We start from the raw sequence: 16,023 nt of genomic DNA on the forward strand, positions 1-16,023 counted from the left end.
ATTCCGTAAATACTCTGAAGTAGAACGTAAAATGTCGGTAAACTCACGAAAATAGACAAAAACAAGCTATTGTAATTTTATTGGTTTATCATAGGGTCACGTGTTCCGAGTTGCAATGTCAAGGAACAATGTGTGACCAGGAGAAGACGCGTGCGACTCGCGCTTGTTGCAGTTGCGGTCGCTTGCGCGGCTGGAAATCGCATAGCGTGACCAGGGCTATACAAAGTTATTTCTGCTGATCTGTTAACGCCTTCTATTATGTAGTAACATAATCACTGGTTACATTATAACAGAAATCGCCAGAAATGTACTCTTTTTAAGCGCGCAATAATTAAAGAAGATTTTTTAAATGAACCTGTGGTGATTTCTTGTAACCGTGAACGAATCAAAAAGCGAGATAAAATTAAAGAGAACATTTATTAGCTTACATACGTCCGACTTGGATTCTACACAAAAAACATCTGCTATCGTTAACAATTGACGAAATAAAAGTATACATTTATCAGATAATAAACAATTTACTTTTTGTATATACAACTGACAAGATTATGTTTCAAGTTATAAACAAGCGGTCTTTCGATGGTCGGACATACAAAAAATGAACAGACAGCGCCTAACTAAAGCGCGGTTTACAATAATGAATATGATTAATCTTAACAGAACCAGACAAAACTCTAAATCTCCGAAATATATTCAAACCTTACCGGCTGCGCTACCGATGACTGAGTCGGCGACAGTGCAGGGCAGCTAGTGGCGCAGCCAGTCACATCGTTATTAAAGACAATAATTCAAAGGACGACTTTGACATTCTTAAGTAATTAAAAAACTTGTCGTCTGCACACACACAGTTCATCAAAAAGAGTATAGTACAACCCTTTAGATTCCCTTAATGACAGCATAGGGTGTACATGCATCTTTCTCTCCCTTCGTCTTCTCCTTTCTATTAAAAGTTCAAGGAGGAGCATATATAATTGTTGTCCGACATGTTTTCTCGTCAATAGAGCAGAGTAGACTGACAATGTGATGGCAAAACCGAGTGCAGGCGGGAGTGGCTGGGCCGCCTGGTGGCCCAGTGTAATAGTCTCGGTATGACACATGCCCCGACACGACTCTCCGCCACCTGTGGCTGCCAAAGTGGTCGCGGGGCACGGCAGCCAGTCAGCAGCCAGTTTGTGGCGACGCCACCAGCAGCCCTAATCTAATAGGCTCCTTAACAATCAATGCACAGAGACGAGCAGCGTCACCGTTGCCGCAGCCGGCTGCGCCACCTGGCGGCCTAGTCTAATAAGGGCCTTACTAATCCTACTCCTGTACCCATTATTTATTTCGGCTGTTTTGCTCGTGCAGAAACAATGGACAACCTTAACCGTGTTTCTGGAGTTTTTTTACGTTTACATTTATAAATATGAATCGTAAATTGACTTCAGTGGAAATACTATACAGCAAATTTAAAATTAGGTTATTTTAATAGATTTAAAAATGTGAAAATGTTTAAAATAAAATTTAATAATTTTTTAAAATGTAATATTAACTCCTGCTTTACTACGATTCTATGGGATATGACAGAACAACGCAAAGGAGTGGCTCTCAGCAGGACTTTCTATTGAAAACTTATTCCAGTTTCGGTATGAGACACGTGAAGAAAACTTCACGTGGCGAGTCCGTTGGTAAGGCGCGAACCATTAGTGTTCAGTGACGATTATCCCTTTGACATCTCAGATTAAAGGCGTCGTTCCTGATCCCATACCAGAGGCGGAGTTAGGGTTCACCCTCTTATGATGGATTTTTCCGAGTAAACTCAGGTAGTCAGACACATTACTTTCTTCACCCCTTCTAAAGATTTCTGGATCCGCTATTGTACCACTCTTATGCAAGTCAACCCCTTTGAGGCCAGGTCTACCTACTGTATATCGAGTATAATTATGACTGAAGTAATTATAACCTTACAGTTTTGATCATGGTTGATATAAATTTTCCGTTATGACTTATGAACGTGTCATATTTAACTTATTTCTGGTATTATACAATTGAAATTGTGTTTCCAGGAACGTAATACTAATTTTTTGCTTTGAGAGTTAGGAAATGCAACAGCTCGCTTTATGACGGTTTTCTTGAAACCAATTAGGCAGTAAGGCAGAGATATGTTATATCTGTATGTATGTAAATAACGTGCGATTTTTAATAATTATAGCTTATGTATTGTGAATTAACAAAATAAAAATCATAATAATTGAGTTATAAACTGATAAAGAATTACATAACAATAATCACTTGTGCCAACATTGCTATTGATAAAAGGGCAGAAAGTTTATCATCTCCGATCGCTAGCTTTTACTGATTTAACAAATACAACGAATAGCTTATTGCTAAATTTCATAGAATTTCGATCATTCTGTAGAATATGGATAAAGAAGGATTCAAATCTAGCAAATCTCAAATTTCCAAAGCGAATTCGAGGAAAATTTCGGAAAAATCTGGCGAATTTGTTAATTTGAAAGTAAATAACAGCAATAACACTAATCTTACAAAACATATTCATAATCTATCTGATACAGTTTATACGACACAGGAAAATAGAAGGCCCAGTAGTGAAGATTTCTTAGTAGAATCAATTAGATCCGTTCGAGAATCTGGAACTAACGGTCCAAGAGCTTTAATAAGCGGCGTTCTTACTGAATCACCTGAAGTAATTACAAAATCAAGAAGGAAACGGAAGTTAGGAAATCCTACTTATCCTTCAAACCGTGCCGTAATAAATGATAATGTAGATCAACGCAAAGAAACCTATCACGTGCCTCTTCCTTCAAAAGAACAATACAAGGCTACAAAACAGGAATGGGTCAGAAAATACGATCTAAACGACTCCAAAAGTGTCCAATTAACAAAAGAAAACAAGAATCAAATAGATGTTAAACTGTCAAAAGGTGGTATGAGAGAAAATGAAGGCCTATCTGTGATGAGTGAAACTGAGTTGGTAACTGATGGCCTTCAAGTTTTACTCTTCGATTCCTTAGACAACGACCAGGAGAACGTGAATTTGTTATCAAAATTGTCTCGGGTGATGGAATCGACTTGCATGAATCCTGAAGATATATCAAGAATCGGTGAGTGGATAATTAAAAAAGGAAACGTTGCTGAGCAATACAATAATAGGAGTAAAGCGCTTTTGAAAACGGCGAAGAAGATTTTAAACGAGAATTGCCACTTAAGAAGAAATATTCATAAATTGAAGAAGACCGCTGATATTCTGCAGAATAAAATAAACACGCATCCAATAAAACAAGAAATCTTGGAGATGAGGAACGAAATTCAGGAATACAGATCGAAGTTGAAGAATTTGAGCTCCAGTTTCACGAAAATCGAAGGACAAATTCACAATTTATGGAAAGATACAAGCAAAGAGTATCAAAAAGGTTTTAAAATTGCGGAAGATATGAGTAAATTCGCGGACCAGTTAAGAACTGAAAATGAAAATATGGAGAATTTTACGGAAGATTTTAAAAATAATGCCTCTGATGTCAAAGATATATTGCTAGAAAGAATGGATTCATCTCAGAAATCTATTCAAAAACTGGATAAGTTAAAAAATATATTTAGAGTTGCTCTCGATGAAAACAAGAAGGAAATAAGTGAATTGAACGATGAATACGTGCTGCAGATTAATATATGCAACATCAGGAAAGATATAGAGGAATTAAAACAAAATTTGAACACTTTTCGAATGAAAACTAAAGATTTAGAAGGGAAATCGCGGACTACAATGGACAAAGCTCGAATTTTAGAACAGGAATCTGTTAAGCTCATTCACAATTTCCAGTTTATCTATGACAATTTACCAAAACAAAGCAAACTGGACATTCAGAAGGACGTCATTACTTCAACCATGCAAGAGATGTTCAACAAACTGAAGAACGAAAAACGAAACGTAGAAAGAACGGGAACGGAAATTAAGAAACTGGAATCGGAAATTCAATCAAAAATTAAGAGAGAGAAATGGAAAATCGTAGAAAAACCACAAAAATTACAGAATTTGCAGCGGGATCAAGATATCTGGGATACAAAAATGAATCGAATTTTCGAATTATTCGAGCAGATGGAGACAATGAAAGAAGACATCAGAGGTGAGGAAACTGAAAACATGCAAGAGAGGAAGGAATTTCTTAAACAATTCGATTATGAAGAGGAACAAGGACTCTATACTGAAGATAAGTTGGATATTGCAAATCGAATGATATGCAGCGAAGTAACTGACTTGGGGGTTTGCACGGTTAGTGAGTTCGATTCAGCAACAAAAGCGAATTTATTGAGGAAAGTCGACTTAGCAGAAGCCAAAGAATTTCGGCAGAATACAAAGAATTCGTTGCAAGTAGGCTTTCGGGATATGAAATTTATTCCAGAATCGGATGAAAATTATTTATCCGGTACTTACGGAAAGCTTGCAACAAGCGAAGCTTTCAACATTTATTGTTGATGTAACAGAACATTCAATTTCTATCGTTTATAATAAATATAATACGATGAACGTAAATATTGTTAGTTTTCTATTTTATGGTTCCCACTGTAGTAAGACTCCGCTGTACTGTACGCGTCAAATCAGCTTGTCCAAAGGCTTGGAGTGAAAATATAGTAGGCTATGTGAGAATGTCAGATCGATTGTGTGGGAGTTTCAATTAGTGATGCCACGAATATTCGGCTACTATTCGGTATTTGGCCTAGTCGGCTACTTTTTTAATATTCGGTATTCGGCCGAATGTTGCGTACAGCGTACTATTCGGCCGAATACCGAATCATGGAACAAAACCACATATTACTGAAAAATGTATTTATTTTAATTACAAATTATGACATTTAATACTTAAAATCTATCTGTGGTAAGTTATGATGAATGAAAACAATTTTTTCAGCATTTGTTGATAACAAACGATTGCGCTTTTCCTCATAAACTATAGCAGCTTCTGAAAATAGCCTCTCACTATACACACTACTGCCGGGAGACGATAGATAAACCTTAGCGAATTCTGTCAAGCTTGGAAACTGTTTTGCGTTTGCTGACCACCACTTGTAAAGGTCTGCCGTCCGATCTAGGCGAACAGTTTTCATATAAAAATAAATCTCGTTTGCGGTAGCACTTTTCTTCTCACATCCTCATCATTTTGCATATTTCCGGAACAACTTCCTCAAAACAGTTCCAGAAACTGTCGTGTATTTCAATGGTTTTATCATTTTCTTTTGATATTTCTTTTCTTACGAAGTGGAGAAGAATCATCATCGGTACTAGTAGACTCATCACAACTAATTTTCAGAGCTTCTAAAAGAACTTTTCTTTTTTTATTTCTTGCGTAGACACAATGCAGAAAATTTGCCCAGTGTTTTAAATGAACTGTCACTGCATTGTGTCTACGCAAGAAAGAAACTTTTTGTTTTGCTCTTTGCGTTTGAGTTAATCCCAGGAAACTGGTATTGAAACGCGGGTCAAGAAAAGTAGCAACCAGATATTTGTCATTCTCATCAAAGTTGAACAGTGTTTCGAGCTCTAGTAACACAATTTGATGTAACAATGAACATAATGAGTGTCGTGACACGATCTACTCGCAAATAAAACAAATGCGCCCGCGGCGTCGCTACCGCACCCACCGCAATGAGACAGGTCGTAACCTGTCACCCGAACGGCCGGATGGCCGAGCGGTCAAGGTGGCAGCCTACCGCTCTGGGGGACCCGGGATCGAATCCGAACGGGTCGAATAATCCCCAGGAATTTTTCGGGGGGTGGTCCGTTCGGATATGTCGGCCCCCGTCCCTCACCACCCGGTCGCCCCATTGTGGGCCTGGCCGAACCCATAATGGGCCTACTATAAGAGGCCCTCTTAGTGCCCACAGGGCGGAAAGAGCTAAAAAAAAAAAAAAAAAAAAAAAAGAAAAAACCTGTCACCCGCGAAATGTACACATATTTTGCCGAACATTCGATGCTTCGGCCGAGAGAGTAGCCGAATATTCGGTATTCGGCAAAATCACTATTCGTGGCGTCACTAGTTTTAATGGGTTTTTCAAGTAATCGCCTAATATCAAATTACAACCATTATTGCGTAGAATGTTTGCGAGGTAGCTAGCTATTGTTTGCTTCAGGCACCGAACACTGGTAGCTGGTCGCGAATTTGCTCCTCAACAGGCTGGCTACGTGGAGTTTTCCAGATTTCACGTTCCTAACACATAAATAGGGGCTAGTTTCTCAAAGAAGTCCTTTCAGAAGGAACTCCTTCTTTGACAGATGTTTCTTCCGTTGTTCCATCAATCCTATATTACTACTATTGTTTACTTACCCACCTACGCATTTTCCTCGAATTATCACAACATACGGATTGTTTGTGTCTTATATAAAGTTAATTTTACAGTAGTTGATCATGACATCTTCAGATACAACGACCATGTCATGAAATACCATTGCTTTCCCCTATTAGTTCGTTATATCGAGGATCAGCTGAATTACTATCAAAATTTAAATTTTTACTTTTAAACAGTAAGTTATAAAATTAAAATATCCAGTAACGAGTTGTGTAACTTTCCCGGCTGTTATGAATTTTATTTTAAAAATACAGTGGTATTTCGTACTTCGAACGCAAAATCGGACAAAAATTTACCTTGTAGTCCGAACGGTGCTTCGAAGTTCGGACTGCGAGATGATATACCCGACATGCTTTTTATCCGAGCACATTACAACTGTTATAATTAAATCACACATCTATGTTAAGATGCCAAAGTCCATGGTATGCGACCCACAAATTATGTGAATTTTCTGTTTTAAATTTATTGAAATGGGTATTGCTCGGGATCTGGTAAGGGATTAATTCACTTTCGTTAATGGAAAAAATTGATTCGAACTTTGAACAATTGTTCGAACGACCACTTGGAATGAATTAAATTCGAAGAACGAGGCATCACTGTAACTTTTATATTATTTCAATAATAATAAATATTATTGTATGTCCGATTTTGGTAAAAGTGTAGCTAGGTAAATGTGATGGCGGCACTTCCGAGCTCCATCTTGTTTGTGAATGCCACGTTCACAAACAAGATGGCAACAGGCGCAACTACTACCTGTTGTACTGTCCAGTTCTTATATTTCTGGGCAAAATTCAATCGTTTCTTTTTCATATTTGGGATAAGCCGAGGTTTCCTAGCTGGTTTGTAGGATAATAAAGCAGAATCTTTGGTCAAACGTCTTGAAATAGTACTCAAACTGATGTTGTGCCCTTTGCAGCCAGAGTATGTTTAATCTTCTTGCTGGAGGTTGGAGATTTCACTACCATACTTCGGATCACATGATCATCACGAGCACTCGTTTTTCTTTGGCGACCGCTTCTCTTCAGGTCTGTGTATTTTCCTGAATTGTTAAATTTACTGACAGGTTGATGAACAGCAGTCTTGCTCACATGTACCCTTTTAGCTATTTCACGTTCAGAGAAGCAAACTTTATGCAGGGCCACTATCTCTGCCCTTTTCGCAACAGTAAGTGATGGCTTTTTACCCATTACAATGATTTAAAAAAGCATCTCTATGGTTAAATCCACAAAAAAAAAAAACTGGCGATGAATGAGGTGGTGGTGGTTATTTATAGCAGTCAAAAGTGTCTCATGCAATCAACACATAAGATGATGCAATATTCTGTGAAATTGATGCTGTTTTAAAATACAAAAAAATCGGCTGCTGGTCTTAAACTTTTGCACAAGACTAACTATACCGGCATTTAAAGAAAGAAAAATCCTTAATCACCGTTGACATATTTCTAATTTCTTACTTCCAATTTCTTCGGTAAATAACATGGTTCGGATGATTCTTTGGTAAATTCATCCTTTTCCATCGTAGAAACTTTTTCCACATTATTAACACACGTCTACATTCTTTAACATTTTCGGATTTATTGGTACTGTACTTACTTTCTGGGCTGTAATTTCTGGCTCTCTTCAAACTGAAACACGACCCGCTCCTGGATAAACCTTACACGTATGCTAAACAAACAGGTCGAAACGTTCTCCTTGTTTTTTTCTTTTGCTCACATCAATCTCGTCGATTTCGACAATCCTTTCCAGGTCCACCAATTCTCATTCGGGGCAAATTAGTCTATGAAACCATCATAATGTGTAGTATGAAATTTGTCCAGTCAACAGCTGTTTGACTACTCACGCCCCAAGCGATTAGGTCAAGCTGAACGTACCGTACTGTACAGTATATTCTATGCAAATTAGATGCCAAATAAACAAAAAAATAGTCCCCCAAGAAATTTTCCAAAATTTACATTTAAATGTCGCTAAAAATAACGAACTGTTCATCACGCATTTATGACATCTAAAACAAACAGGATCACGATCGTTTCGATAAATTAATTTACCACGATCATCACATTTTGTACAATCCGCGTGTAAAGTTATTTTTTTCGCTATTTTGATATTTCTTGTCGAAATTTCTTTAGCGAAACATTACGTAACGTAAGAAACGAAACATGTTTAATTGTAACGTTTGACAGAGTAGAATCTGTTATATTTCCAACGGCCGCCGCCATCTTGAAATTGAATGTTCGCTAGCAAATAAAAGTTATTTTTTTCTTTATTTTGATATTTCTTGTATAAATTTACATAGCGTAACGTTGCATAACGTAAGAAACGAAATATTTCTAATCGTAACGTTCGACAGATTAGAATTTTCTATATTTCCAATGGCCGCCGCCATCTTGAAATTACAAGTTCGCTAGAATTAAAAGTTATTTTTTTCGCCATTTTCATATTTTTTGTAGAAATTTTTGTAGCGTAACGTGAGAAACGAAATATTCTTAATCGTAACGTTCGACAGATTAGAATTTGTGATATTTTTGATCGCCGCCGCCATCTTGAAATAAAAAGTTCGCTAGAAATCAAAAGTTATTTTTTTTATATCGATATTTCTTGTAAAAATTTAATTAGCAAAATATTGCATAACGTAAGAAACAAAATATTTTTAATCGTAACGTTCGACAGATCAGAATGTGTTATATTTCTAATGGCCGCCGCCATCTTAAAATAGAAAGAAGTACGCTTGAAATTAAATAACGACACAATGTTTCGTTTATTGTTTGTACTCGTTTTGTCGCAAGGTCTATAAACACAAAGTGAAGACACGATACGATGATGCATCGCAGCAGTCGCCATTTTGGATCGCGGCAGTCGGCATTTTTTAAAGTAACAGTTTTAGTGAAATTGGAAAATACAGTGTCGGGTTACTAACAGATATTTATTTTAAATATTTTATGTTAGATGAAGAGTCCAGTATATAGACTGGTTTAATATTTAACACTTATTACCAAATGTTTGAAGTATGCATCATTAAGTGGTTTTAATTAACCCTGTTCAAATTACATTAAAACATGGTTCTAAGATCAGTACTAGACTGTAGTGTGTTTGTTGTAAAGTTGTACTTTTTTGAAAGGTTGTATAACAACATTATGTAAATTGTTAAACACAATTACAGAAACATTAGTATAACAGATTTAATAAAGAGAATAAATGTTATAATATTGTTTGTGGATTAAAAGCACAGAATAAAATTTAATATAAAGTATAGTATTGAAAATTAAACCTTTCAGCCATTTAAAATAATATTTCATAATAATTGAGAGTAATGTAACATACTTTACATTGCATATTCAAATAAATAATTGTGTTGCTATAGAATCTTTTTATTATAAAATAAAATTATAAATAATGTTGAAATAGATATTTCTATTGTTTGCCTACTGTTAATATATTTTTATAAATTTATTTATTTATTTCTATATAATAATAAATAAAATTGTTACATGTGCATGAGAAAGTTCCTAAATAAAGTAAGTTATTATTTTTTGCAAGTACTTTAAAGAGTTTACTTTATATAGCATGTAAAAAGCCTCCCCCCTTTGTTCCCACATGGCAGAATAAGCTTTTAAAAAATAAAAATCTTTAAAACTGAAATAAATCAATAAATATGCATTGAATTAAAAATAATCAGGTGTTTTTACTAAATCGGCTTGATCGTCACGCGAAACGCAAAAATATCGGCAACAATACATTTTTCCATTGTTTCACTTTCTTTGTTGTAAGTGGGCGGTTTTCGAATGAGAAAGAAACTTTTGCGATTTTTTGCTTCATTTCTTGAGAATAATTGCTTCGGATATAAATGTGAGTAATATTTTGGCAGATTACACAATATACTGTACAAATATTTTGATAAAAATAGAATTACCGATCTAGAAATTTATCATAGAGTAATCATAAGGTCATTCAAGTTGAGTAAGAGCACAGAACTAAAATAAAAATATCCATTTAAAGATAAATTTCAATATTTTAAACTGATCTGTAATATTCCAAAACCGTTTAAAATATAAAAATTTATTTTGCTTTATTATTTTTCCTATTTATTATCAAGGCGATTGACTTTATTCAAAATTTCCTGTAGTTGTCGTCTGTGTATATTCTCATGTTGAGTCCTACTGTTAGATCTGCATTAACTATTCTTATGAATTAACTTTCAATAGTTTCCCTTATTAAATGTTTTTTCTGAGCTTTTATTAATAAAACAAAGTTTAAAAAGTAATATTTTTGGGAACGATCCACCGTGTAACAAAGCTTTAGTTACACTGCTGCCACTCGAATGCCCTCTGGCGGCGTCCCGGACTAATAGTATTGTTTATATTTCGTTGTGTTTTACAGCATGTAGCAATTATGCACGAATCTCGCATGCACACAAATATTTGAAAATAATTTTTAAATATAATTAATATAAAAATAATAGTATAATAGAAACGAAAAAAATTAAATAAAAAAGGGATGCCAGGGAATCGAATCGACAAAGTTGAGGCCTGGAACCTCAAGATGGACTACCGCGCTCCTACGAGCCACCAACCAGTCGGGGAAAAAAGTGACAGTTTGAACCTTTTAAGTGATTGTCCTATTTTCAACTTTTCGTTTTTGGCGTCGCATTTCATACTTGGCACATGTCAGTCGTTAAGGATGCAATTTAAAACCCGGATAAATTCGCTTGTGCCAACGATAGATCTGACACCTAGTGGTATTAGCGCGAACTACATAATGGCGGCTGCTATGGGTATAAAGTAGTTTGTTAGAATAGAAAGTGTTCACCCTTGCTAATATTGTGTTGTGTCCTTTGTCAAAATTGTATGTATGTTCTCGCAGACGTACCGCCAGGTTTCTTCTAGTCATACCCACATAATCTTTTTCGATTCCTAACTGTTGATTTTCAAGTGGAATTTTATATACCCCAGCTTTACCTTTCTTTTTTACGCTGTCTTTGTCGTTCCGTAGCAAGCTACAGATATTAGGTGCTCTTTTATAGATCATTCTCGATTTTTATAAGAAAAAGAGCATTTGATAAACGTTGACAAACGACACAACAGCACAATATTATCAATTATAGCACAGACTGAAGGAGCGATTGTAAAATGGGAAAAGGCTAAAGTCATTTAAACGGTGCACTCTCTATCCATTGCGTTGGAGATGGAAAAAATGGAAATTTATAAAAGTAAAATGAAAAACCGTTGCCTAAATGCTATGGATGCTAATGCGCTTCCAACAGCGTGGAAATATATAATAGAAAAAAAAATGCCACTTAAAAACCCTTAAACCATTTCTTTCTACTTAGCTTTGTTTTCTATGTTTTATTTGTTTATTTATTTATTTAATAGACACACTTCTTTCATTTTAAAGTTAAATTATTTTATTGAATTTTAAATATGTAAAATATTCGAAAACGGTACGTTCTATTTTGGAACATTTATAATATTAAATCTGGCGATGGCCTATATTAGATAGAGTGAAAACATTTGTATAAAAGAATTTTAAGCTCAGCAAAATTAGCTGTGGGAAACGGAAGTGAATTGTTTGCTGAGAAAGAGCTGGATAGATATGAAGTTATCAGTTTTGGTATTTCCTCTCCTTCTGTAAAACATCTTTTTTCGATCAGCCACCAGGCCCGCCGTAAGCAGGCGTGCAAGGCGTGTACCGCACGCGGGCGGCACGTCCAGGGGGCGGAAAATTGGTATTGCTGGCAAGTTCAGCATAGGTAGTCGTAGTTAAACAGGGGCGGCATAATCGGTATTGCACACGGGCGCTCAAACAGCTAGCGGCGCTGCTGTCAGCCACATATTCTAAAATGTCACAAAGTGTAATCATAGTGACTTAAACAACTACGAAATTAACTAGGATTAATGTCGGATACAAATGCGAATAAAACGTTTTGACTACAGAGAGAAAACTTATTAAAAAGACAACACACAGGTAACTCGTACATTGTCAAGCACGCTATACCCTTTGTGGCTATAGCCGTATGAGTCGACCATTTTGGTCGACTCATACGCCACCTATATTTACTGGCATAAGCGAATTAAATCGAAAATAGTTATATTTTCTACTTATCCACATCATCTGTAATTTAAAATCATTATGTTATTAATTTTTTTATAAACTAAATACACTTTTTCTTTCTTTAAACATGATATAAAATTAAAAAATGTAATTACGAATAAATTTTTTTGACAGAAAAGTAGAAAAATGTTAGAAAAATGCTTGCTTGAAAACAGGAAAACTATTTACTAACCAAATAGATAAACAGACGGCCGGATGGCCGGAGCCTACTGCTCTGGGGGACCTGGGATCAAATCCGAGCGGGTCGAATAATCTCCAGGAATTTTTCGGGGGGTGGTCCGTTTGGATATGTCGGGCCCTGTCCCTCACTACCCGGTCGCCCCATTGTGGGCCTAGCCGAACCCATAATGGGCCGTCTATAAGAGGCCCTCTTAGTGCTCACAGTGCGGAAAGAGTGGCGGCCGGATGGCCGAGCGGTCAAGGTTAGCAGCCTGCCGCCCTGGAGGACCCGGGATCGAATCCGGACGGGTCGAATAATCCCCAGGAATTTTTCGGGGGGTGGTCCGTCCGGATATGTCGGTCCCCGTCTCTCACCACCCGGTCGCCCCATTGTGGGCCTGGCCGAACCCATTATGGGCTTGCTATAAGAGGCCCTCTTAGTGCCCACAGGGTGGAAATAGTTACAAAAAAAATAGATAAACAAACTTCTCGCCTAAGATCGACTCTAACGGCAATTATCGTACACAATAAGTGTACTTTAGAGTATAGCGCAAGGACCAGTATATCTATCGACTCTGCCTGGAGTAATTCCGAATAACTCGTTCGAAAGAAAATTGTTTTATTAGGTAATGTGCAAAATTTCAAGATTTTCTATAAAGCTATTGCCGAAATATAAGCAATTGAAATGTGCAAAATTCGCCAAAATAGCTGTATTTTCTTCTCCTTCATCTGACACTGCAGACGCCTTTCTCGTTATCAGAATAGTTGTTTCACTGGCTATTTTGAGTGTTTTTATCTAATATTAAGATGGATAGTAATTGCCAAGGTATGTATTTTAATATATATAATTTATTAATAATAGTCAATGATAAGATTTTATACGAAATAATCGCAAACACACGAAATTTTTACACTTTATTTTAAATAAGTAGAACTTTAAAACTTTTGCATCTTTTTTCCTACGTTTTAATTTCATTTTGTCCGAATTTTTGAAGGTGTCCTAATTATGTCTAACAGATATTTGTCTGCGAAAACGCGCGGATTTTGATGTATAGCCATTTTTTTGTTTCACGGACGTCGACTCTTAGTTAGCAGGAGGATAGACGGCCGGATGGCCGAGCGGTCAAGGTGACAGCCTACCGCTCTGGGGGACCCGGGATCGAATCCAAACGGGTCGAATAATCCCCAGGAATTTTTCGGGGGGTGGTCCGTTCGGTTATGTCGGGCCCCGTCCCTCACCACCCGGTCGCCCCATTGTGGGTCTGGCCTAACCCATAATGGGCCTACTAAAAGAGGCCCTCTTAGTACCCACAGGGCGGAAAGAGTTAAAAAAAAGTTAGCAGAAGGTAACTTTTTGAAAAGATAAAAAGATAAAATGATAAAATGATAAGCGGGTCATCCGAATTACTAAACATTATCGTAGACTACATTTAAAAAAGTTTAATTTAACAAATCCTAGTCGAGTTATGGAAAATGAGTTACGTCGAATCATTTCTTCTTTTTCCGTTGGTCTAAGTCAAAGATGGAAGAGATGTAATCGAAATAGCAAACATTTTTCAACAAAAAATCATTTTTGGCTCAATGATCAGATAATTATCGAAAATATCGATTTGCCACAAACTAGTGCAAGCTGTAAAACACCACAAAAACAAATAATGGGTCATCCTAAAAAGGATTTTTTGAAAACTGGACCGACAGCAAAAATGAGAAAAGTTCAAGAAATCATCGATGATCGAAACTTAAATGATATTACTTATGCTGCTGAGGTAAAATTAAGATTATCTGGAAAAAGAGACGCAGCTGACGTAGTACAAAGTAATATGCAATCTCCAAAATCAGCCACGAGATTGAAAAAAGCATATAATCGACCATGGGTATAACATAATATATATTCTCCCGAAGAAACTCTGGCTTTAATTACCTTCACCAAGTTAACTAAATCGCAGTATATATAATGTTACGACAAAGTGCTATAGAAAAAGGTTTTATCCATCCTACCACATCATTAAGAAAGCAAAGAAAGCCATCAGATGCTGCTACTATTACAGAAGATAAACTGATATCGAACTTCGAGCTTTAGTGGATCTAACGACAGAACGTCTTTTTATCACTCTAATAGATGTATTAAATAGTTTTTTTTTTACAGATAAATGTGATTTGAAAAACATTACCAACGTTTCCGAGTGGGGTTAGGATGGCAGAGCAGAACAGAATCGATACAAAGAGCTTCGGAAGACTATTAAAATTTTTTTTTATAATATAAACATATTTAAATGTATATAATAAAAAATTTTTATTTTAAAAATTTATTTCACTAGCCTACATAAGTCCTGCTAGAATCGTCTCACGACCCACTGTCGGTGATCGCCGAACACAGACTGATGTCTTCACGTAATAATACAATTATTAAACAAAAAAACAATTGATATCCAAATCAAGAACAAATATCAATCTGTTCTTTGGTAAAGATAAGCTTGAAGCGTCAAGCTTATCTTTAATAAAGAAAAATTCCTGAAACAAACTTTGACCGTCGTCTAAATTGTCATAGATTTTTACATCTCAGATGTTTTTGTTTGGATCTTATATACTGTACAATAAGCACTGTTTTGATGATAATTAAACTACATCAATGAGAAAAACAGAAGTTTGACTCGCTCCCGTTTGCGGTATTTTCGCTAAATTTGATGCGCAATTGCCAAAAAATTACTCTTGGGGAAAAAAACAATAATCGATGAAATGCTTCCAGGTTTAAATGGTAATTGCCCTTTTCGTCAATATATCCCATGAAAATCGAATAAATACGAAATTAAAATGTATGCGCTTTCAAAATCTGGTGCTCATCACTTATCTGCCAATCCAGTGGGATACACTTGATGCACCATTTGTTCACGTATACTTTACTATTCCTTTATATGTAATTGCTCCTCATAAGTATCCAATGAAACCTGTTCATTATGATTCTGTAATAAATTTTTTGACAGTATCAGAAAACTGATCAATGGGGTCATCAAATTTCCATATAGATATACCATAGTATAGAGCAGTGTTTCTCAAACTTTTTGGACCGCGACCCCCCTTCTTCACTTAAAATTTCAAAGGACCCCGAAGAATGAGTGTGTCGAAAAACATCCCGGAGGGAGGGGATTAGGCTCGTATTTAAATATTTATATTGTTATTATTTATATGTGCAATTTATTAAGTAAAAGTTATTTTATATACTTTTTATTTCTATTATTTCTAAACATGAATCCATAGTAAATTTATAAAATATTTGAAAAAAAATTGATCTGCATCAATTTTTCAGCGACCCCCCAAATATTTTTCACGATCCCCTTGGGGGTCGCGACCCCCACTTTGAGAATCACTGGTATAGAGAACCCTGTTGCAGTGTGTCCTGGGGTAGTGGTGATGTACTGTAAGA

At 36.1% G+C, this 16,023-nt stretch overlaps 1 protein-coding gene across 1 annotated transcript; it reads left to right on the forward strand.

Annotated features, from left to right (window-relative positions):
* Nucleotides 1-2,401: 2,401 nt before the first annotated feature.
* LOC136970233 (putative leucine-rich repeat-containing protein DDB_G0290503) lies at nt 2,402-4,471 on the forward strand. Its single transcript, XM_067264659.1, has one exon. The coding sequence runs from the start codon at nt 2,402-2,404 to the stop codon at nt 4,469-4,471; it is 2,070 nt and encodes a 689-aa protein (XP_067120760.1).
* Nucleotides 4,472-16,023: the final 11,552 nt, after the last annotated feature.

Source organism: Centruroides vittatus, unplaced genomic scaffold (assembly GCF_030686945.1).
Source record: "Centruroides vittatus isolate TY-2023 unplaced genomic scaffold, ASM3068694v2 contig_19, whole genome shotgun sequence".
Lineage (NCBI taxonomy): Eukaryota > Metazoa > Arthropoda > Arachnida > Scorpiones > Buthidae > Centruroides > Centruroides vittatus.

Excerpts from the sequence above, each read along its gene's own strand:
- LOC136970233 (XM_067264659.1), top strand. The coding sequence starts at position 2,402 with ATGGATAAAGAAGGATTCAAATCTAGCAAATCTCAAATTTCCAAAGCG.